This window comes from Thermobia domestica, chromosome 4, assembly GCF_964235325.1.
Source record: "Thermobia domestica chromosome 4, izTheDome1.hap1.1, whole genome shotgun sequence".
Lineage (NCBI taxonomy): Eukaryota > Metazoa > Arthropoda > Insecta > Zygentoma > Lepismatidae > Thermobia > Thermobia domestica.
In genome coordinates, this window is record NC_137457.1 from 216,426,256 (window position 1) to 216,450,849 (window position 24,594).

Here is a 24,594-nt window from a genome sequence, read left to right on the forward strand (position 1 = left end):
AAACGATGTTATTGAGAGCAAAGCATTTGTATTCATTAAGGAGAAAAGCTTGCAAGAAAATAATACCATGTATGTAAAATTGAAATATTAAAGCTATTTTGTTTATTTTTCTTATGAATAACACAAGTTGCTTTGCGAAGTATTTTACTACCTTGATCAAAAAGTTTCATTCGCAAATTAAAAATACTAGTTTATTCCTGAAAATTGATGTCCCTTCGAAGTAATCCCCATCGACTGCAACGCACTTATGCCAACATTTGATTCAGTTCTCAAAACATTTGTGGTTCTCGATTTTCGGTATGTCCATCAGAGCCGTCTTCGATTTTCGTATTATCTCTTCCCGGATGCTAAAACCTGTTCCCTGTAATGGTTTCTTGAGTCGATCAAACGGGAAAGTGTTGTACGGAGCTAAACCCCGTGAATTCGGTGGCTGTTGTATTATATTCGTTATATTTTCGGTGAGAAACTCGCGGATAATGATAGCTTTCATTGACGCTCTGTTGTCATGGATGCAAAATTCACGAACTGTTTTTCCAGAGATCTTTTCTTTATAGGCGGATTTCTTTACACAAACGCTTCATAAAGCCCAAATTAACTTCTTGTTGACTGTCTGGTTTTCTGATAGAAATTCATGATGTACAACACCGTTGTATTTCATGAAAACCCTAAGCATAACCTTTTCCCACTGAAAACCACGTGGCTTATTTCGGTCTTGGCTCATTGGGTGCTCGCCATCGGTAAACCGCTGTTCTCTTTAGAGAATCATTGCTGAAACACTTTTCCAACATTACTAAGGTCTTTGCACCATTGAATCCGTTTTTAACGCAAAATTTTTATACACACTCGTTGTTGCAAAATTAACTCTATTGGAAAAATGAAAACATGCACCCAAAAAGATGTACTCAACACTGCATCATTTACACAAATTGCAAAGTATTATGTTCAAATTAGGAAGGAATATAGCTGATCCTACTGAGCTATCAGAAGCTATCAGATCCTAAATAGGAGACTGAGAGCGCCAAACACTGCTGATTCCGAGAACTTTTTGATCAAAGTAGTATTCCTTATTAATCACTAATATTGAAGTATTTACTCTTGCTCATCTAACTTTGAAAATTATTTACTATACCAACTTTAAGCGAACCCAATACACAACAAAATTACATTTTTCTCTCCTTGAAATAAACTTAATACCTCCTTAAGACTATACACTTTGTTTATATTTGCAGTTAACGTTGTGGACCTCGATGCAATCAGCCATTCTTTGTAAGTGCATCTGGTCCCACGTAATGGATGTTTGTCATGGGGCATAATAATAAAGTGCTTGAGTTTAAAATTCTTCACAGGGTAAAGGCCAGTGAAAGATGTTTGGTACTCCTAACCAGAAGCATATAATTTTAGACAGAAATCAACAAAATGGGCTAAATTTAATTTAATTTGATAAATAGAATTGTAAGCATTTTTGTATCCGGTTTCGAGTCAACTTCTAAATTCTCTACAACGTTCTATTTGAGAACGGATGAAAAATAGTTTAAGGTTGTCATCGCCCACTCTAGCAACAAAACTTGATATGATAAAAATTACTTACTTATGTTTTGAGCTGCTTTACCTCTGCTTCTTCGCCCAGGGTTTGTACCCGGTAGATCACCTAAGGGGAAAACTACGTAATTGTCAGTAAAATATGTTCAAATAAAATCGTCATACTAATAACATACAGATGGTTATCAAAATCATGGAAGCGTCTGAAGAAAAATGCAATTAACAATAATAGCATACATAATACCTTTGAATTGAGATGTACTAGAGGCATATAAGTCGTGAATGTATTCCAGATGAATGTTGTACTATTCACCGTGCAGTGTAGTATTTAGTGATGTCAGCAGCGATAGAGGTTGATGTTTGCTTCAGAATTTGAGCTCCAGAATTGACCACAATTATTTAGTAATAAGATTTGCGGATTGAGCGGGCCAACAATGGATTTAAACGTGTTCCCAATGTTCACAAACCGACGCCCCAGCATCTCCAGTTGCATCACTTGGTTCATTGTTATCGGTAAATATTTGTCATCTGCCAGAACAAGATCTGGACCATAGATTGTGCGTAGCCTCATTATTACTAGCAGAAATACATTTTGTGAATATAGCCATAAAACCTATGAAATATGAAGAAATTGCAGTCCACGACATCACACATATTTCACAATTGGAAGCATAGACTTTGGATCATAACCTTTAGGAACCTGCATGCATAAACAGGGACGTTCGCACGGAATAAAATGGAGCAGAACGTATCAGTCAGTTTTAAACTTTCTTACATAGTAAGGACAATCACTTTACACATTACAAAAACCGCGAGGCGCTGCACAAGTATAGTCTGGCAGTGTTTGTTATCTTCAAAGAACTTCCTTCGTTGAATTTTTACTTTATTTATGTTAAAAGAATAATTATATGCCTAATCTTGTGAAAAAGCAAACTATAATATTCCCTTACTTTCTTCTTTGCTGGAGTCTGGGATATTGAAGTGTTCCGACAAATATTTTCAGGACGCCGGGGCGCAGATCTCGATTCCGTTATGTTCCCGAATTTTCCGGGACGAATGGAGATCCTGCCATATCGTGACATGTTAAAACAAGTTTATAATGCGATTATCTTCTTTTTAGATTGATTGAATTAGTTAGTTTGGTTTGTGTTTGGTATTTCTCTTGTCAGCGAGTCTAGATAGAACGTCGCCTACAGTTTAATGTTTGATTTCAGCCATTGTTAAAAGAATAATTATATGCCTAGTAGTAGTCCCCGACGTATGGCGAACTGAGTCAGCAAAAATTTTTGTGACGTCATAGGTCAAAGGTCAATGACCTTGGCCCGGGGTCAATGACCTAGGGGTACCTAGGACCACCCCCTCTAAATTTTGGCAGGGGTACCTTGGCCCACCCCTTAAATTTTGGCAGGGGTACATAGGACCACTCCGCTTAAATTTTGGAAATTGCCAAATCTAAAAATTGGGTGTGGTAGGGGGTAGGGTAATTTATCCCCTTTGATGAGGTGTTATTACCTTATATAGTTATATGGGCGTATACAGGGGTTCATTACCTTTCATAAGACATGGGTATATTTGTGTACCCCTTGAGAAATTTGGGAGGGGTACCTTGGCCCACCCCTTCAATTTTGGAAATTGCCCAATTTCAACATTGGGTATTATAGTACAGGACCCTAATATCTATTATGATAAATTTGGGTGGTCCACCTCATTCCGTTCTAGGGGTACAAAATTGCCAAAAATATAAACGTAAGCAATACGTTATACCACGTGTTTTTTTGGCTCAATTTATCCCCTTTGATGAGGTGTTATTACCTTATATGGTTATATGGTCATGTATAGGGGTCCATTCCCTTTCATAAGATATGGGTATATTGATGCACCCCTTGAAAAATTTGGGAGGGGCACCTTGGCCCACCCCTTTAATTCTGGAAATTGACCAATTTAAACATTTGGTATTATAGTACTGCACCCTAACATGTATTATGATAAATTTGGGTGGTCCACCTTGTTCCCTTCTAGGGGTACAAATTTGCCAAAATATAAACGTAAGCAATACGTTGTACCACGTGTTTGGTATTTTGGCCCAATTTATTTCCTTGGATGAAGTCCTATTACCTTATATGGTTATGTATAGGGGTCTATTCCCTATCATAAGACATAGGTACATTTGTGCACCCCTTTAAAAATTTGGGAGGGGTACCTTGGCCCACCCCTTAAATTTTGGAAACTGCCAAATTTAAACATTTGGTATTATAGTACTGGACCCTAACATGTATTATGATAAATTTGGGTGGTCCACCTCGTTTCCTTCTAGGGGTACAAAATTGCCAAAATATAAACGTAAGCAATACGTTATACCATGTGTTTGGTTTTTGGTCGATTTTATCCCCTTTGATGAGGTGTTATTATCCTATTTAGTTATATGGTCATGTATAGGGGTCCATTACCTTTCATAAGATATGGGTATATTTGTGCACCTCGGGAGGGGTACTTTGGCCCACCCCTTAAATTTTGGAAATTGCCCAATTTAAACGTTGGGTATTATAGTACAAGACCCTAATATGCATTATGATAAATTTGGGTGGTCCACCTCGTTTCCTTCTAGGGGTACAAAATTGACAAAATATAAACGTAAGCATTACGTTGTACCACATGTTTGGTTTTTGACCTAATTTATTCCTTTGGATGAGGTCCTATTACCTTATATGGTAATGTATAGGTGTTCATTCCCTATCATAAGACATAGGTACATTGATGCACCCCGGGAGGGGATTCGGTATCATAGTACATGACTCAACATGTATCATGATAAATTTGGGTGGTCCACATCGTTCTCTTTTAGGGGTAAAAAATTGCCAAAATATAAAGATAAGCAATATGTTGTATCACGTGTTTGGTTTTTGGCCCAATTTATCCCGTTTGATGCGGTCTTATTACCGTATATGTTTATATGGTCATGTATATAGGTTCATTTCATATCATAAGACATGAGTACATTGATGCACCCTTTAAAAATTTGGGAGGGGTATCTTGACTCATCCACTGAGTTTTAGAAATTGTTTAATATAAGCATTTGGTATCATAGTACAGGTCTCCAATATGTACCACTATAAATTTGGATGGTCCACATCGTTCCCTTTCTCATAGGTAAAGAACTACCAAAAATCAAATTTCGGATGTTATTGACCCCTATTTAGCATGTTATATGGTTTATTACCTTTATATGTTTATGTTCCCTTTTAAATTTGGGGAATTATCAAATAACAAAATTCGGTAAACCTTTTTTTAGGACCCATTGTAGATGTTGGTGTTCCTCTTATGGCCAAATATTCAAAATTTAAAGGTTATTGACCGGCTTTATTATTGAATAAGTACAGGATTTATTACTTTTTTCATAACACACAGGTGTATTTGTGTACCAATCTTAAATTTTGAAAGGGGTACATTTCTTATTGTCATATCAATAATTGGTAATGGTTCTTAAAATTGGATAGTATCTCATTCATTGGGTAAATCATTGTGATCACGTAATCAGTTATTGACCTATGATGGAATTAGGAGTTCAGGACATTGGAACATTGAAACTTTGTAGGATAATTTGAGAATTGCGTCATTGGTTTTGATTATTCCCGCCAAATATAAACGTAAGCAAGACGTTGTACCACGTGATTGACCTTGATGAGGTAGTGTACAGGGATTCATTTCCTTTGTTGTGGTACTTCTTAAGTTTGAGTACACACACACTTCTAGAAAACAGTTGGTTCTACTCAGGTAAACATTTGATGGACATTATTGACATTATTGAGCATATAATGATATGATTAACTCTAAGACTTAGGTATATCAAGAGAAGTATTCTTTAAATTTGGGAATGGTGATAAACAGAATTTTAACATAAGGTGCGAAATTTGAAACAATACATTGAACTTTAGTCACAGCTCATAGTCTAAGATCATTGGTGGTGATTGATTTGAAATCTGATAGCTAACCTTATTGAATCTTATGACTCATAGACGAAAGGCAATACATGCTACAACACTGGCAAAGTTATTGTTAATGCAATTTGATTGGTTGATCACTATCTTTCCTGCAATCTGATTGGTTGATCACTATCTTTCGTGCAATCTGATTGGTTGATGATTTTCAAATCTTTGCTGTATTCAGTTTTAAGTTTTGTTTAACATTTAAAAATCTTGGTTTCGTTCAACATTTTGCACTCACTGATAAATATGATCAAAACCGTTTATTTGTTAATCGAATAGTTAAAAACCGGATAAAGTTTGACGGTTAACCGTGAAACGTAAATTTTTTTTAGTTTGAAATTTTTTTGCTTGAAATTTTTTGTTTGAAAATTTTTCGTTTCCAAATTTTTTTGTTTCAAAATTTTGTTTGAGATTTTTTCGTTTGAAATTTTTGTTTGAAATTTTTTTTCGTTTGAAATTTTTTGTTTGAAAATTTTTGTTCGAAAATTTTGTTTAAAATTTTTTGTTTAAAATTTTTCGTTTCCAAATTTTTTGTTTGAAATTTTTTGTTTCAAAATTTTGTTTGAAATTTTTTTCGCTTCAAAATTTTGTTTGAATTTTTTTCGTTTGAAATTTTTTGTTTGAATTTTTTTTTCGTTTCAAAATTTTGTTTCAAAAATTTTTGTTTGAAATTTTTGTTTCAAATTTTGAGTTGACATTTTTAAAAGTTTGTGCACTTATTAGTAAAGAACTGGAACTGTTTAGAACAAAAACCTTTGACAACATTGTGGTGCAATAGTACACGTCAGAACCTGGGGGTTGTACTTGAAATGAAAAAAAACACAATTCATTGAAATGGATCATTTTATTACACTCCACATACATCCATACCAGATAGTGGTTCTGGATATTGTCGATACAATGTATTTTGAACTTCTTGCACTAGTTTGTCTTTAGCATATAATTTTAATTCCAGTTGAAGTCTTTTAAGGTCTAATGCAATATCAATTGATGGAAACTCAATGTCCATTTGATCACAAATAAACTGTTTATCAATACAGGTATGCACTAGCCGGAACTGTTTAGAACAAAAACATCTGGCAACGTTGTGGTGCACGTCAGAACATGATAATGCAACGTCATCAGTTTTGCATCATATATAAGTATCGTTCGAGTTAGTATTCATGATAACGTCATCATGGCTACTTGTCTGCAGTTTCTAAACACGCGTGATGTGATGAAATCATTTACCAAGATTACTGATTTACAACAGAATGTACCTTATAGAATCTTAGCTAGCCAAATGATCCCTACAGAGTTTGGATTAAGAATCATAGTGAAGCTTGAAAATGATAAGAATATAATTTTACCAGCAAGATATTTACCCATGGAAGCATCAAAACAAGAAGAACTGTTACGTTTCTTAAATACTGGATCTGTATCTTTATGCTATAAAAGACTCTTGGGTCGAAGTCATCAACTTGAATTTAGTACACAGCCGGATTCGTCAGCAAAATCATGAATTCAAACGTCAGCACATCAGCCGTAGTTGTATGAATTTGGTTGGTCGGCATGACGTCAGCAACTGTGATAAAATCATGAATTCAAATGTCAGCACATGACGTCAGCAATAACTATAAACCAGCAAATACAGTGTCATCCCACGAAATCATTTGAGCAAGTGCTTTTCAGGAGGAAAGATGTGTACTTGTAACGATAAAGAGTTCATCTTCGCAAACTATTATCCAATAAATATATTTCAAACAAAATATGTGATGATTGGTATCAGTGCTAGAACATTTGACCCAGTGATTCGATTGGGCAAAGCAGAACAATTTGGTGTACAACTGACCTGTGAAGAATGGCACGAATCGACCAAATGAACGATTATTTTCATGATGAGCTAAATGTAACCATAGTCAAATCATTAGGCTCAAATCATGAAGTGGTGCTGCGTACAGTCCTCGAAGAGAAGATGGTGCTGTTACGTAAAAAGAGTACATTTCATGTCCCTCGCAACATGGTGTATCTAACGGAAACAGAATGGAACAAATTCATCAGCGTATTTCAGTGTGTTAAACATGCAGTGGAAGTGTGCAACAAAACTAGTATATTCCTGAAAAAGTACTATTTTGAAAAATGTGTTATGCATATTGTACAACATGTATCTAGATATTGTGACGGTTGTCAACATCGTTCGTGGGTTCATACCTGTATTGATAAACAGTTTATTTGTGATCAAACGGACATTGAGTTTCCATCAATTGATATTGCATTAGACCTTAAAAGACTTCAACTGGAATTAAAATTATATGCTAAAGACAAACTAGTGCAAGAAGTTCAAAATACATTGTATCGACAATATCCAGAACCACTATCTGGTATGGATGTATGTGGAGTGTAATAAAATGATCCATTTCAATGAATTGTGTTTTTTTTCATTTCAAGTACAACCCCCAGGTTCTGACGTGTACTATTGCACCACAATGTTGTCAAAGGTTTTTGTTCTAAACAGTTCCAGTTCTTTACTAATAAGTGCACAAACTTTTAAAAATGTCAACTCAAAATTTGAAACAAAAATTTCAAACAAAAATCTTTGAAACAAAATTTTGAAACGAAAAAAAATTCAAACAAAAAAATTCAAACAAAATTTTGAAGCGAAAAAAATTTCAAACAAAATTTTGAAACAAAAAATTTCAAACAAAAAATTTGGAAACGAAAAATTTTAAACAAAAAATTTTAAACAAAATTTTCGAACAAAAATTTTCAAACAAAAAATTTCAAACGAAAAAAAATTTCAAACAAAAATTTCAAACGAAAAAATCTCAAACAAAATTTTGAAACAAAAAAATTTGGAAACGAAAAATTTTCAAACAAAAAATTTCAAGCAAAAAAATTTCAAACTAAAAAAAATTTACGTTTCACGGTTAACCGTCAAACTTTATCCGGTTTTTAACTATTCGATTAACAAATAAACGGTTTTGATCATATTTATCAGTGAGTGCAAAATGTTGAACGAAACCAAGATTTTTAAATGTTAAACAAAACTTAAAACTGAATACAGCAAAGATTTGAAAATCATCAACCAATCAGATTGCACGAAAGATAGTGATCAACCAATCAGATTGCAGGAAAGATAGTGATCAACCAATCAAATTGCATTAACAATAACTTTGCCAGTGTTGTAGCATGTATTGCCTTTCGTCTATGAGTCATAAGATTCAATAAGGTTAGCTATCAGATTTCAAATCAATCACCACCAATGATCTTAGATTATGAGCTGTGACTAAAGTTCAATGTATTGTTTCAAATTTCGCACCTTATGTTAAAATTCTGTTTATCACCATTCCCAAATTTAAAGAATACTTCTCTTGATATACCTAAGTCTTAGAGTTAATCATATCATTATATGCTCAATAATGTCAATAATGTCCATCAAATGTTTACCTGAGTAGAACCAACTGTTTTCTAGAAGTGTGTGTGTACTCAAACTTAAGAAGTACCACAACAAAGGAAATGAATCCCTGTACACTACCTCATCAAGGTCAATCACGTGGTACAACGTCTTGCTTACGTTTATATTTGGCGGGAATAATCAAAACCAATGACGCAATTCTCAAATTATCCTACAAAGTTTCAATGTTCCAATGTCCTGAACTCCTAATTCCATCATAGGTCAATAACTGATTACGTGATCACAATGATTTACCCAATGAATGAGATACTATCCAATTTTAAGAACCATTACCAATTATTGATATGACAATAAGAAATGTACCCCTTTCAAAATTTAAGATTGGTACACAAATACACCTGTGTGTTATGAAAAAAGTAATAAATCCTGTACTTATTCAATAATAAAGCCGGTCAATAACCTTTAAATTTTGAATATTTGGCCATAAGAGGAACACCAACATCTACAATGGGTCCTAGAAAAAGGTTTACCGAATTTTGTTATTTGATAATTCCCCAAATTTAAAAGGGAACATAAACATATAAAGGTAATAAACCATATAACATGCTAAATAGGGGTCAATAACATCCGAAATTTGATTTTTGGTAGTTCTTTACCTATGAGAAAGGGAACGATGTGGACCATCCAAATTTATAGTGGTACACATTGGAGACCTGTACTATGATACCAAATGCTTATATTAAACAATTTCTAAAACTCAGTGGATGAGTCAAGATACCCCTCCCAAATTTTTAAAGGGTGCATCAATGTACTCATGTCTTATGATATGAAATGAACCTATATACATGACCATATAAACATATACGGTAATAAGACCGCATCAAACGGGATAAATTGGGCCAAAAACCAAACACGTGATACAACATATTGCTTATCTTTATATTTTGGCAATTTTTTACCCCTAAAAGAGAACGATGTGGACCACCCAAATTTATCATGATACAAGTTGAGTCATGTACTATGATACCGAATCCCCTCCCGGGGTGCATCAATGTACCTATGTCTTATGATAGGGAATGAACACCTATACATTACCATATAAGGTAATAGGACCTCATCCAAAGGAATAAATTAGGTCAAAAACCAAACATGTGGTACAACGTAATGCTTACGTTTATATTTTGTCAATTTTGTACCCCTAGAAGGAAACGAGGTGGACCACCCAAATTTATCATAATGCATATTAGGGTCTTGTACTATAATACCCAACGTTTAAATTGGGCAATTTCCAAAATTTAAGGGGTGGGCCAAAGTACCCCTCCCGAGGTGCACAAATATACCCATATCTTATGAAAGGTAATGGACCCCTATACATGACCATATAACTAAATAGGATAATAACACCTCATCAAAGGGGATAAAATCGACCAAAAACCAAACACATGGTATAACGTATTGCTTACGTTTATATTTTGGCAATTTTGTACCCCTAGAAGGAAACGAGGTGGACCACCCAAATTTATCATAATACATGTTAGGGTCCAGTACTATAATACCAAATGTTTAAATTTGGCAATTTCCAAAATTTAAGGGGTGGGCCAAGGTACCCCTACCAAATTTTTAAAGGGGTGCACAAATGTACCTATGTCTTATGATAGGGAATAGACCCCTATACATAACCATATAAGGTAATAGGACTTCATCCAAGGAAATAAATTGGGCCAAAATACCAAACACGTGGTACAACGTATTGCTTACGTTTATATTTTGGCAAATTTGTACCCCTAGAAGGGAACAAGGTGGACCACCCAAATTTATCATAATACATGTTAGGGTGCAGTACTATAATACCAAATGTTTAAATTGGTCAATTTCCAGAATTAAAGGGGTGGGCCAAGGTGCCCCTCCCAAAATTTTTCAAGGGGTGCATCAATATACCCATATCTTATGAAAGGGAATGGACCCCTATACATGACCATATAACCATATAAGGTAATAACACCTCATCAAAGGGGATAAATTGAGCCAAAAAAAAGCACGTGGTATAACGTATTGCTTACGTTTATATTTTGGCAATTTTGTACCCCTAGAACGGAATGAGGTGGACCACCCAAATTTATCATAATAGATATTAGGGTCCTGTACTATAATACCCAATGTTGAAATTGGGCAATTTCCAAAATTGAAGGGGTGGGCCAAGGTACCCCTCCCAAATTTTTCAAGGGGTGCATTAATATACCCATATGTTATGAAAGGTAATGGACCCTATACATGACCATATAACCATATAAGGTAATAACACCTCATCAAAGGGGATAAATTGAGCCAAAAACCAAACACGTGGTACAACGTATTGCTTACGTTTATATTTTGGCAATTTGGTACCCCTAAAAGGAAACGAGGTGGACCATCCAAATTTATCATAATACATATTAGGGTCCTGTACTATAATACCAAATGTTGAAATTGGGCAATTTCCAAAATTGAAGGGGTGGGCCAAGGTACCCCTCCCAAATTTTTCAAGGGGTGCATTAATATACCCATATGGTATGAAAGGTAATGGACCCTATACATGACCATATAACCATATAAGGTAATAACACCTCATCAAAGGGGATAAATTGAGCCAAAAACCAAACACGTGGTAGAACGTATTGCTTACGTTTATATTTTGGCAATTTGGTACCCCTAAAAGGAAACGAGGTGGACCATCCAAATTTATCATAATACATATTAGGGTCCTGTACTATAATACCAAATGTTGAAATTGGGCAATTTCCAAAACTGAAGGGGTGGGCCAAGGTACCCCTCCCAAATTTCTCAAGGGGTGCACAAATATACCCATGTCTTATGAAAGGTAATGAACCCCTTTATACGCCCATATAACTATATAAGGTAATAACACCTCATCAAAGGGGATAAATTAGGTCAAAAACCCCCGAAATTTCAATTTTTGGCAATTTTTTACCCATGAAAGGGAACGACATAGACACCCAATACTAATAGAGGTACATACTATGGTCCTAGGCTACCACACCCAATTTTTAGATTTGGCAATTTCCAAAATTTAAGCGGGGTGGTCCTATGTACCCCTGCCAAAATTTAAGGGGTGGGCCAAGGTACCCCTGCCAAAATTTAGAGGGGGTGGTCCTAGGTACCCCTAGGTCATTGACCCCGGGCCAAGGTCATTGACCTTTGACCTATGACGTCACAAAAATTTTTGCTGACTCAGTTCGCCATACGTCGGGGACTACTTGCCTAATCTTGTGAAAAAGCAAACTATAATATTCCCTTACTTTCTTCTTTGCTGGAGTCTGGGATATTGAAGTGTTCCGACAAATATTTTCAGGACGCCGGGGCGCAGATCTCGATTCCGTTATGTTCCCGAATTTTCCGGGACGAATGGAGATCCTGCCATAACGAGAGTCGAATCTAAGACCTAGCGCTCCACAGACTCGCATTCTAGTCATTACAGAAGTGTGAAGGGCTTATCATATTTCAGTTATTACTTTTTATGCTCGTACATAGTATACATGGTATCATTGATTGTCACTCAATTTAATTAAATTACTTACATTTACTTCAGTGCGTAATTCCTGAGTTTTGTGTAGCTTAATTGAATCGTTGAGTTCGAAACCAGACTACTAACTACTAACAAAGACTTCAACAAGGGCGTCAAACGAATAGTTGAAACATTAACGTATATACCATATGGCTAACATTGTTTATTAAATATCATTGTGTACCTAGGTACTTTAAGAAATACAATTGAATTGTTGAGTTTGAAAAGCAGTCATCCTTCATTAAAACTAACTTGAGAAGAGACATAAACCAAGCTAAATTAGCCAATATGCATGTGAAATATAGGGCAGTTTTCACTTTTGGATCGTAGAAATTGGCATATTCCTAAATGAAAATAAAAACAACCCTATATGTCAGATACATATTGACTAATTTAGTGCAGTTTGTCTCTCCTCTAAAATTATTTTCAGTGGATTGACTGGTTTTCGAACTCACGATTCAATTGTATTTCTGGAAGTATACAATGATATTTACTAAAAGAAGTCAGCCATATGGCATGTTAGTGTGTATCAACTATTTGTTTGACGTACTTGTATTCTAGTAGTTGCAGGGATAATATCATATTTTCTCGGTAGTAAGAACAAATTCAACAATTGCTTCGTTTGACAAGAGTGTATTTTAAACTTCACTCCTAAGGTTGAATTCAACAAGACGTTAGTCTATTGACTAGTTTTTCATATTATAGGAAAGAAGATTAGACGTTACACAATTTACCTACATACAAGTAAGAGCTACAAACAAGACGTTCCTTTATTAACTGGTTGTTCATATTATTATGGAAAAGAAGACTAGACTCACCCAATTTACCTACATGCAAGTGAAAGCTAGAAACAAGACGTTCCTCTATTAACTGGTTGTTCATATTATTATGGAAAAGAAGACTAGATGTCACACAATTTACCTACATACAAGTAAGAGCTACCACACATCTAAAAACAATGACCTAATGTACGCACTTTCTTCCCTGTAATGTTTTACGTAATGCGACAGATGGCTAATATGTTGGTCAACTGAAGTTTCGGTGCAATATCACGTTCTATACTAGCTTAAAAACTAAAATTTTGCATTGCAGCTTAACGTTTTATTCTTTTCTTTTTGGTAAAGACATGAAATTAATTAAAAGTACATGGAACAATATTGCTTTTGCCGTCTTGCAAGACAGGCTAGCACATTTTTCAATACGGGGATTGTTTGTAAATCGCCAGTAATGTTAATGATTCTTACAAACAGAATACAGAATTAATTTTGAAATTTGTGTACCTCAGTCCCTAAATAATATACTATTTTCTACAATTTATTTCGCTGGCTTAAATATGAAGCGCAGAATACTTACTTTGCAATGAGTTTTCACCTTCCGTAGTAGTTCTAGGATCTGCATCATATCCATCCGTTAATTCAGCACTGTCTAAAATAAAAATTAAAAATAAACCTTTCATCAAACAGACAAGTTAGTAACATTGATCGGAGATATCGTGTTTTACATTTCCTTTTGACAACTATGGAGTTATGTTTTTCAATTTCCGGACCTAAGGTAATCTTGTTCGAAGATCTAAGATGTTCGTGGATTTCCAAAACATATGTAGATCTTCCTGACTTTATGCGCAAACCGTTAATTGAACATGACGGAGAGTGATGTAACATAGCTCATAAGTGCAAAAAATTAATGCTGTTACTTAGATTCGGTCTTACTTGGTATATTCCTGTTTCGTCTCCAGTCCTAATGGCAATTCATTATTTATATCTTAATTTAGATTCTGTTCTGTGCTCTACCGATAAGAATATTGATATAAATTTCTGACAGTGCTGTAGGCGAAACAAGAACACACCATTATTTATATTTAGATCAAATCTCGCACAATGATAAAAGATGTTTTCTTTTGTTTATTCAGTATTTTTATTGACTAAGAACAAGTTTGAACCATTTATTATTTAGCTATGTACACATATCGACTAAAATAAGTGCAGGATGAAGTTATAAGAAATAGCTCTATTCTCTAGACCGTGCTTCACTGCACGCTCAATAGTTATACAACTAACATGACTACAGATATGTGCAAAACATGTTTTGCTAGGATATTCCTCTATTGGTGCAAGAGAGTAGTTGAACATCACTTAAAAGGAACATCAACTTAGTGATCTATATATATTTCTTTAAAATTTGGTAGGTAGATACTACACAGAAATTAAACGAATACGTGTTTTTCTTCTTCTTTTTTTTATTTTCTGCGAAACAACTCTTCTTGGAGGCGAACACCCATCGAAAAAGTTATTATCCGATGCCAAAAGCACAAGGAAGACAGGAAATAGAGCGAATGAAATTCCGCACATATATACTAGATGCAAAATAGCGGAACACATGTTTCATATTTTCTTTCAAAGAACGTTTGGGTGAAGCAGACATCTCTCCACACTTGTTACCACGAAATATCAAAATTAGGAATGAAAGCAGCTCAGAAGTTCTAAAGTGCATGGAGGAATGTAACAAAACTGAATTGAGAGATACTATTTTCTAAAATAAGCCAATACTATTGTTTTAATTCTCTGCGGAAAACTAGTTCTTGGATGTAAAAGATATCGCCCAAAGTTTAAAAAGCGACGATTAATACGTGTTTTGTATTTATCTTGATCAAACGTTTGTATGGGGCAGAGCTTCCTCCAAACTTATTAACAACAAATGTCTAAATTACTAGTGAAAATATTTCCGAAGTATCTAAAGTACATACATGATTGTAATTACACTGCTTTGAGAGATAGTATGCGGAAAGTAAGACAGATATTTTTAATTCGCTTTGGAATGCGGTTATTGATGGCAAAATCCCAATGATTAATTGTTACAACTGACACCTTACTGACGGATGAATATTATAGGTAGTTGTCAGCAGAGAATAAATAGTACACCTAAAAGAAAAGACTATGTTTGGAATAGTCATTCTGAAAGAGAAAGGTATGAAGCTAAGGCGCCTTGAAACATTAAGACCTGTAAAAGCAGAAAATGAGTGATGCCAGAACAGAAGTGCATGCACTTGTAAAATGTGAAAGTAATTTAAAACACAGTTACTAAACATAAATTATGTGTATACGTTTCTTTTGTAGGCCAAATGATTCCTGAGAACATGAACTCCCAGCATATTCTAGTAATGCCGAAAGTCATAAGCCATGTTAAAAGTAGATAATGTACCTAATCGAAGTTAATCTGTCGTTTGATTGTATTACCTTTGAAAGAAGAATGTGCAAGCAGGAAATGATGTCACTATAGGTAAAGTTTAATGTCGTTTTTCTTCTCTTGATATGGACTGACGTACGTTCACGTAATATGTGCCCCGTGTAATATATGAGTAGCATGTACTCTTGCTGACAACTGCATTTGAAGCAAGTTACGATCAATATGCGCAAACTGCGTGTGATATAGAAAGCTGAAAGAGCTATACAAATGTAGTCAATGTTTTATTGACTTTTCGTATGTAACGAAGTGATAACTGCTTACACGTGAACATATCATCAGTGGCATTTGATGCGATAATGAACGTTATTATGTAGAAATGTGTTCGTTCACTGAATATGCAAAAACGTAAAGAAAGAGATCACGAGTATACGATGGAGCACAATGGAGGAAGAGAACTTCACGATATATATTGTTTACCGGAGGTCGACGAGGAAGAACATACTGGTCTTGGCACAAAATCTGATGCTGATGCCACCCTCGATTATCAGCAGAATGCGTCATATATTGAAAAAGTGGTAAGAAGAAACCTCTATCTGTGGGAGCTTTCCAATCCAAATACAGAAAAGGCATATCAAGAGAAAAGTTAAAACAACGAGACAGACAAACAGGTCTTTTCTGTTGGAACATGGTAATACTAGGTAGTGAAGGTGTCACAGCTCGTTCTACGTACGTTTAAATATTCTATGTGAGCACACGTTCCCATACACGTTGTGTACTTAGGGAGATGGGATTGCAACCTAGTAGCAGACTAGGGATACCATCATTTGTGTGTGGCGGTTTGAAAAAATACACATCATTTTGTAGCAGAGTCACAAAAAGTATATCTATTACCCATGCAGCAGGAACAAGGACTCCGCGAGAAATATTAGTGACTTCGTGAACATCTTGAAACTAGGGATGGACGGAACCGGTTCCTGGTGGAACCGGTTTCCAGCTCTGAAGGGATCCGGTTACGGAAATGGTTCTGTTTTTATGTACGATGTCGTCTCGAAAGGAGGAATGTGTAAACGTAATCGAACAGGGATTTTTTGTGTGTAAGCTACAACTGATTTCATTTTTCACAAACGAGTTCTGAAACAAATGGTGTAGTACAAAATCACTAATGAAGATAAATAGTTCGGACTCATTCCAGCTTTCACTACTCAAGTAACGTTTACTTTTCCTCTGTGTGTTTAAGTATTTCCGATGAAAAATTGCAATAATGTATCTTTGGACAATTTTAATTCGCTTCAAATTCTAAATATATTGCAATGCAAAGGCAAAATTGCAGCTACAGGAAAAACTAGCCAATTTTTTTTCACACTGCATTAACTTCAGTATTTGTGCTTGTAACAAATATTTTACACACAAACTTGTACCTATTCACAAATATGTATACGTAAAAAAATGTAAAACCTTTCTAACACAAAATCACATTCTGCTGATTGCTTTGCTACATTCTGTCACACCTCGTAATACACATATGAGTGACATTATTCAGAAGAAATTTTAATATGTCATTAGTCTAATAAGTACAATTCTGAAACAAAATATAATACACTAGTGTAATGTCACTGGTGACGAACAAACTGGGTAACTGCCAAACTCATTGACTAAACAAGCAACTTGGCAAACTCATTTGGCTAAACACTCAGTGGTGAACCAATTTTTTTTCTGGGGAGCACAAGCGGGTCTGGACAAGGAAAACACAAGCGCTTGGTCCTCTTTGCTGTGTTTTGAAGGTCTACTTTGTGCCTCCTTTACGGGTATTTGGGGGGTTTCGTTCTTGATCTAGAACAGGTTCCTAAGATCCAGTTCAGGAACCGGGTCTTTCGGATCCAGGACTGGAACTGTTTCCGGAACCGGTTCTGAAAATTGGATCTACAAGAACCGTTTTCTCGCGGAAGCGCTTGCAGGGACATAAGTTTAGATGTAAATGCCGAGAAAATAAAATACACGGAAATTCGTCGTCATCGTAATACGGCAAATTATGGATACATTAAAATACCAAATAATACTTTTGATAAAGCGGATACTTTCAAACATCTAGGTTCAATATTAACAGACAAAAACATATTCACGAAGAAATTAAACGTCGACTAAAAGCAGGGAATTCATGTTATTATTCAGTTCAAAATCTCTTGTCGTCGCGAATTTTGTCGAGGAATTTGAAGCTCAAAATATAGAGAATGATAATCATGTCTGTTGTTCTGTATGGTCGCGAAACATGGCCGCTTACTCTGAGGGAAGAACGTAGACTGAAAGTATTTGAGAACAAGATCCTGAGACAAATATTTGGACCCAAGAGGGACGAGAATGGAGAATGGCGGAAACTTGATAACGAAGAACTACACAGTTTATACGGTTTACCAAACATTGTTAGGGTCATCAAGTTCTAGGAGGCTCATGTGGGTAGGTCATGTAGTCAAGATGGAAGAACGTAGGAACGTTTTCAGAGTCTTAACTGGAAGACCAATCGGAAAACGACCATTAGGAGGCCTAGGCACAAATGGGAGGACAATATTAAGATGGATCTATCAGAAATAGTAATACAAAGTAGAAACTGTATCCAGTTAGCTAAGGATAGAAGTCAGTGGGGAGCTTTTGTGAACGTAGCATTGAACCTCCGGGTTCCATAGGCCATAGATTTAGTTAGTTAGTTAGTTAGGTTAATGACAATTATATATATTAATTACATGTAAGTTTGTAGCCAGCCCAATTTTGCACGGATCAAACACGAACACTAAGGAGGCAGTGATCATAGAACACGGTGAAACTTAAGATAGAAGAAGGTTTTGATCTATATTTATACTAAGCGACATACCTGTGATTTTTCATATCCCTTTACCTCTTATTCTTCGTGTGTGTCATTTCACTAACGTAGAAAAGTGGTAGTAAGAAACGATGTTATTGAGAGCAAAGCATTTGTATTCATTAAGGAGAAAAGCTTGTAAGAATATAATACTATGTACGTAAAATCGAAACACTAAAGCTACTTTTTGTTTATTTTTTTTAATGAATAACACAAGTTGCTTTGCGAAGTATTTTACTACCTTGATCAAAAAGTTTCATTCGCAAATTAAAAATACTAGTTTATTCCTGAAAATTGATGTCCCCTTCGAAGTAATCCCCATCGACTGCAACGCACTTATGCCAACATTTGATTCAGTTCTCAAAACATTTGTGGTTCTCGATTTTCGGTATGTCCATCAGAGTAGTCTTCGATTTTCGTATTATCTCCTCTCGGGTGTTAAAACCTGTTCCCTGTAATGGTTTCTTGAGTCGATCAAACGGGAAAGTGTTGTACGGAGCTAAACCCCGTGAATTCGGTGGCAGCTGAATGATATTCGTTATATTTTCGGTGAGAAACTCGCGGATAATGATAGCTTTCATTGACGCTCCGTTGTCATTAATGCAAAATTCACGAACTGTTTTTCCAGAGATCTTTTCTTTCTAAGCGGATTTCTTTACACAAACGCTTCATAACGCCCAAATTAACTTCTTGTTGACTGTCTAGCTTTCTGATAGAAATTCATTATGTACAACACCGTTGTAATTCATGAAAACAGTGAGCATCACCTTTTTCTACTGAAAACCACGTGGCTTATTTCGGTCTTGGCTCATTGGGTGCTCGCCATCGGTAAACCGCTGTTCTGTTTAGAGAATCATTGCTGAAACACTTTTCCAACATTTCTAAGGTCTTTGCACCATTGAATCCGTTTTTAACGCAAAATTTGATACACACTCGTTATTGCAAAATTAACTCTATTGGAAAAAATGGAAACATGCACCTAAACAGATGTACTCAACACTGCGTCATTTACACAAATTGCAAAGTATTATGTTCAAATTAGGAAGGAATATTGGTGACAGTTGTGGCAATCCACAGAAAAATAAAAGGTCAAATCTGGAGACTGAGAGCGCCAAACACTGTTGATTCCGAGAACTTTTTGATCAAGGTAGTATTCCTTATTAATCACTAATATTGAAGTATTTGCTCTTGCTCATCTAACTTTGAAAATTATTTACTATACCAACTTTAAGTGAACCCAATACACAACAAAATTAAACTTAATACCTCCCAAGATACATAAGACTATACACTTTGTTTATACTTGCAGTTAACGTCGCGAACTTCGATGCAATCAGCCATTCTTTGTAAGTGCATCTGGTCCCACAGAATGGATGCTTGTCATGGGGCATAATAATAAAGTGCTTGAGTTTAAAATTCTTCACAGAGTAAAGGCCAGTGAAAGATGTTTGGTACTCCTAACCAGAAGCATATAATTTTAGACATAAATCAACAAAATGGGCTAAATTTAATTTAATTTGATAAATAGAATTGTAAGAATTTTTGTATCCGGTTTCGAGTCAACTTTTAAATTCTCCACAACGTTCTATTTGAGGAGGGATAAAAAATAGTTTAGGTGGTCTTCGCCCACTCTAGTTTCTCCCTGGTATGAGCATGAGCAACAAAACTTGATATGATAAAAATTACTTACTTATGTTTTGAGCTACTTTACTTCTGCTTCTTCGCCCAGGGTTTGTACCCGGTAGATCACCTAAGGGGAAAACTACGTAATTGTCAGTAAAATATGTTCAAATAAAATCGTCATACTAATAACATACAGATGGTAATCAAAATAATGGAAGCGTCTGAAAAAAAATGCAATCAACATAATAGCATACATAATACCTTTGAATTGAGATAAACTAGAGGCATATAAGTCGTGAATGTATTCCAGATGAATGTTGTACTATTCACCGTACAGTGTATTATTTAGTGATGTCAGCGGCGATAGAGGTTGATGTTTGCTTCAGAATTTGAGCTCCAGAATTGACCACAATTATTTAGTAATAAGATTTGCGGATTGAGCGGGCCAACGATGAATTTAAACGTTTTCCCAATGTTCACAAACCGACGCCCCAGCATCTCCAGTTGCATCACTTGGTTCATTGTTATCGGTAAATATTTGTCATCTGCCAGAACAAGATCTGGACCATAGATTGTGCGTAGCCTCATTATTACTAGCAGAAATACATTTTGTGAATATAGCCATAAAACCTATGAAATATGAAGAAATTGCAGTCCACGACATCACACATATTTCACAATTGGAAGCATAGACTTTGGATCATAACCTTTAGGAACCTGCATGCATAAACAGGGACGTTCGCACGGAATAAAATGGAGCAGAACGTATCAGTCAGTTTTAAACTTTCTTACATAGTAAGGACAATCACTTTACACATTACAAAAACCGCGAGCGCTGCACAAGTATAGTCTGGCAGTGTTTGTTATCTTCAAAGAACTTCCTTCGTTGAATGTTTACTTTATTTATGTTAAAAGAATAATTATATGCCTAATCTTGTGAAAAAGCAAACTATAATATTCCCTTCCTTTCTTCTTTGCTGAGGTCTGGGATATTGAAGTGTTCCGACAAATATTTTCAGGACGCCGGGGCGCAGATCTCGATTCCGTTATGTTCCCGGATTTTCCGGGACGAATGGAGATCCTGCCATATCGTGACATGTTAAAACAAGTTTATAATGCGATTATCTTCTTTTTAGGTTGATTGAATTAGTTAGTTTGGTTTGTGTTTGGTATTTCTCTTGTCAGCGAGTCTAGATAGAACGTCGCCTACAGTTTAATGTTTGATTTCAGCCATTGTGATAAGTTCGATGATCACCCAACGAGAGTCGAATCTAAGACCTAGCGCTCCACAGACTCACATTCTATTCATTACAGAAGGGTGAAGGACTTATCATATTTCAGTTATTACTTTTTATGCTCGTACATAGTAAACATGGTATCATTGATTGTCACTCAATTTAATTAAATTACTTAGATTTACTTCAGTGCGTAATTCCTGAGTTTTGTGTAGCTTAATTGAATCGTTGAGTTCGAAACCGGACTAGTAACTACTAACAAAAACTTCAACAAGGGCGTCAAACGAATAGTTGAAACATTAACGTATATACCATATGGCTAACATTGTTTAATAAATATCATTGTGTACCTAGGTACTTTAAGAAATACAATTGAATTGTTGAGTTTGAAAAGCAGTCATCCTTCATTAAAACTGACTTGAGAAGAGAGATAAACCAAGCTAAATTAGCCAATATACATGTGAAATATAGGGCAGTTTTCACTTTTGGATCGTAGAAATTGGCATATTCCTAAATGAAAATGAAAACAACCCTATATGTCAGATACATATTGACTAATTTAGTTCAGTTTGTCTCTCTTCTAAAATTATTTTCAGTGGATTGACTGGTTTTCGAACTCACGATTCAATTGTATTTCTGGAAGTATACAATGATATTTACTAAAAGAAGTCAGCCATATGGCATGTTAGTGTGTATCAACTATTTGTTTGACGTACTTGTATTCTAGTAGTTGCAGGGATAATATCATATTTTCTCGGTAGTAAGAACAAATTCAACAATTGCTTCGTTTGACAAGAGTGTATTTTAAACTTCACTCCTAAGGTTGAATTCAACAAGACGTTAGTCTATTGACTAGTTTTTCATATTATAGGAAAGAAGATTAGACGTTACACAATTTACCTACATACAAGTAAGAGCTACAAACAAGACGTTCCTTTATTAACTGGTTGTTCATATTATTATGGAAAAGAAGACTAGACTCACCCAATTTACCTACATGCAAGTGAAAGCTAGAAACAAGACGTTCCTCTATTAACTGGTTGTTCATATTATTATGGAAAAGAAGACTAGATGTCACACAATTTACCTACATACAAGTAAGAGCTACCACACATCTAAAAACAATGACCTAATGTACGCACTTTCTTCCCTGTAATGTTTTACGTAATGCGACAGATGGTTAATATGTTGGTCAACTGAAGTTTCGGTGCAATATCACGTTCTATACTAGCTTAAAAACTAAAATTTTGCATTGCAGCTTAACGTTTTATTCTTTTCTTTTTGGTAAAGACATGAAATTAATTAAAAGTACATGGAACAATATTGCTTTTGCCGTCTTGCAAGACAGGCTAGCACATTTTTCAATACGGGGATTGTTTGTAAATCGCCAGTAATGTTAATGATTCTTACAAACAGAATACAGAATTAATTTTGAAATTTGTGTACCTCAGTCCCTAAATAATATACTATTTTCTACAATTTATTTCGCTGGCTTAAATATGAAGCGCAGAATACTTACTTTGCAATGAGTTTTCACCTTCCGTAGTAGTTCTAGGATCTGCATCATATCCATCCGTTAATTCAGCACTGTCTAAAATAAAAATTAAAAATAAAACCTTCATCAAACAGACAAGTTAGTAACATTGATCGGAGATATCGTGTTTTACATTTCCTTTTGACAACTATGGAGTTATGTTTTTCAATTTCCGGACCTAAGGTAATCTTGTTCGAAGATCTAAGATGTTCGTGGATTTCCAAAACATATGTAGATCTTCCTGATTTTATGCGCAAACCGTTAATTGAACATGACGGAGAGTGATGTAACATAGCTCATAAGTGCAAAAAATTAATGCTGTTACTTAGATTCGGTCTTACTTGGTATATTCCTGTTTCGTCTCCAGTCCTAATGGCAATTCATTATTTATATCTTAATTTAGATTCTGTTCTGTGCTCTACCGATAAGAATATTGATATAAATTTCTGACAGTGCTGTAGGCGAAACAAGAACACACCATTATTTATATTTAGATCAAATCTCGCACAATGATAAAAGATGTTTTCTTTTGTTTATTCAGTATTTTTATTGACTAAGAACAAGTTTGAACCATTTATTATTTAGCTATGTACACATATCGACTAAAATAAGTGCAGGATGAAGTTATAAGAAATAGCTCTATTCTCTAGACCGTGCTTCACTGCACGCTCAATAGTTATACATCTAACATGACTACAGATATGTGCAAAACATGTTTTGCTTGGATATTCCTCTATTGGTGCAAGAGAGTAGTTGAACATCACTTAAAAGAAACATCAACTTAGTGATCTATATATATTTCTTTAAAATTTGGTAGGTAGATACTACACAGAAATTAAACGAATACGTGTTTTTCTTCTTCTTTTTTTTATTTTCTGCGAAACAACTCTTCTTGGAGGCGAACACCCATCGAAAAAGTTATTATCCGATGCCAAAAGCACAAGGAAGACAGGAAATAGAGCGAATGAAATTCCGCACATATATACTAGATGCAAAATAGCGGAACACATGTTTCATATTTTCTTTCAAAGAACGTTTGGGTGAAGCAGACATCTCTCCACACTTGTTACCACGAAATATCAAAATTAGGAATGAAAGCAGCTCAGAAGTTCTAAAGTGCATGGAGGAATGTAACAAAACTGAATTGAGAGATACTATTTTCTAAAATAAGCCAATACTATTGTTTTAATTCTCTGCGGAAAACTAGTTCTTGGATGTAAAAGATATCGCCCAAAGTTTAAAAAGCGACGATTAATACGTGTTTTGTATTTATCTTGATCAAACGTTTGTATGGGGCAGAGCTTCCTCCAAACTTATTAACAACAAATGTCTAAATTACTAGTGAAAATATTTCCGAAGTATCTAAAGTACATACATGATTGTAATTACACTGCTTTGAGAGATAGTATGCGGAAAGTAAGACAGATATTTTTAATTCGCTTTGGAATGCGGTTATTGATGGCAAAATCCCAATGATTAATTGTTACAACTAACACCTTACTGACGGATGAATATTATAGGTAGTTGTCAGCAGAGAATAAATAGTACACCTAAAAGAAAAGACTATGTTTGGAATAGTCATTCTGAAAGAGAAAGGTATGAAGCTAAGGCGCCTTGAAACATTAAGACCTGTAAAAGCAGAAAATGAGTGATGCCAGAACAGAAGTGCATGCACTTGCAAAATGTGAAA

At 35.1% G+C, this 24,594-nt stretch overlaps 1 protein-coding gene across 2 annotated transcripts in view; it reads right to left on the reverse strand.

Moving 5' to 3' along the window:
* The window catches only part of LOC145683442 (uncharacterized), a 207,104-nt gene that overhangs the window by 101,767 nt on the left and 80,743 nt on the right, over nt 1-24,594 (reverse strand). The window contains exons 3-6 of one of the 2 annotated variants that reach the window (XM_081754780.1): nt 22,890-22,961; nt 20,203-20,274; nt 13,832-13,903; nt 1,589-1,660 (exon numbers count right to left, since the gene is read on the reverse strand). In XM_081754780.1, the coding sequence (XP_081610906.1) occupies nt 1,589-1,660; nt 13,832-13,903; nt 20,203-20,274; nt 22,890-22,961 (288 nt within the window). The remainder of the gene's footprint in view (nt 1-1,588; nt 1,661-13,831; nt 13,904-20,202; nt 20,275-22,889; nt 22,962-24,594) is intronic. The other variant, XM_081754781.1, reaches the window with a different exon arrangement.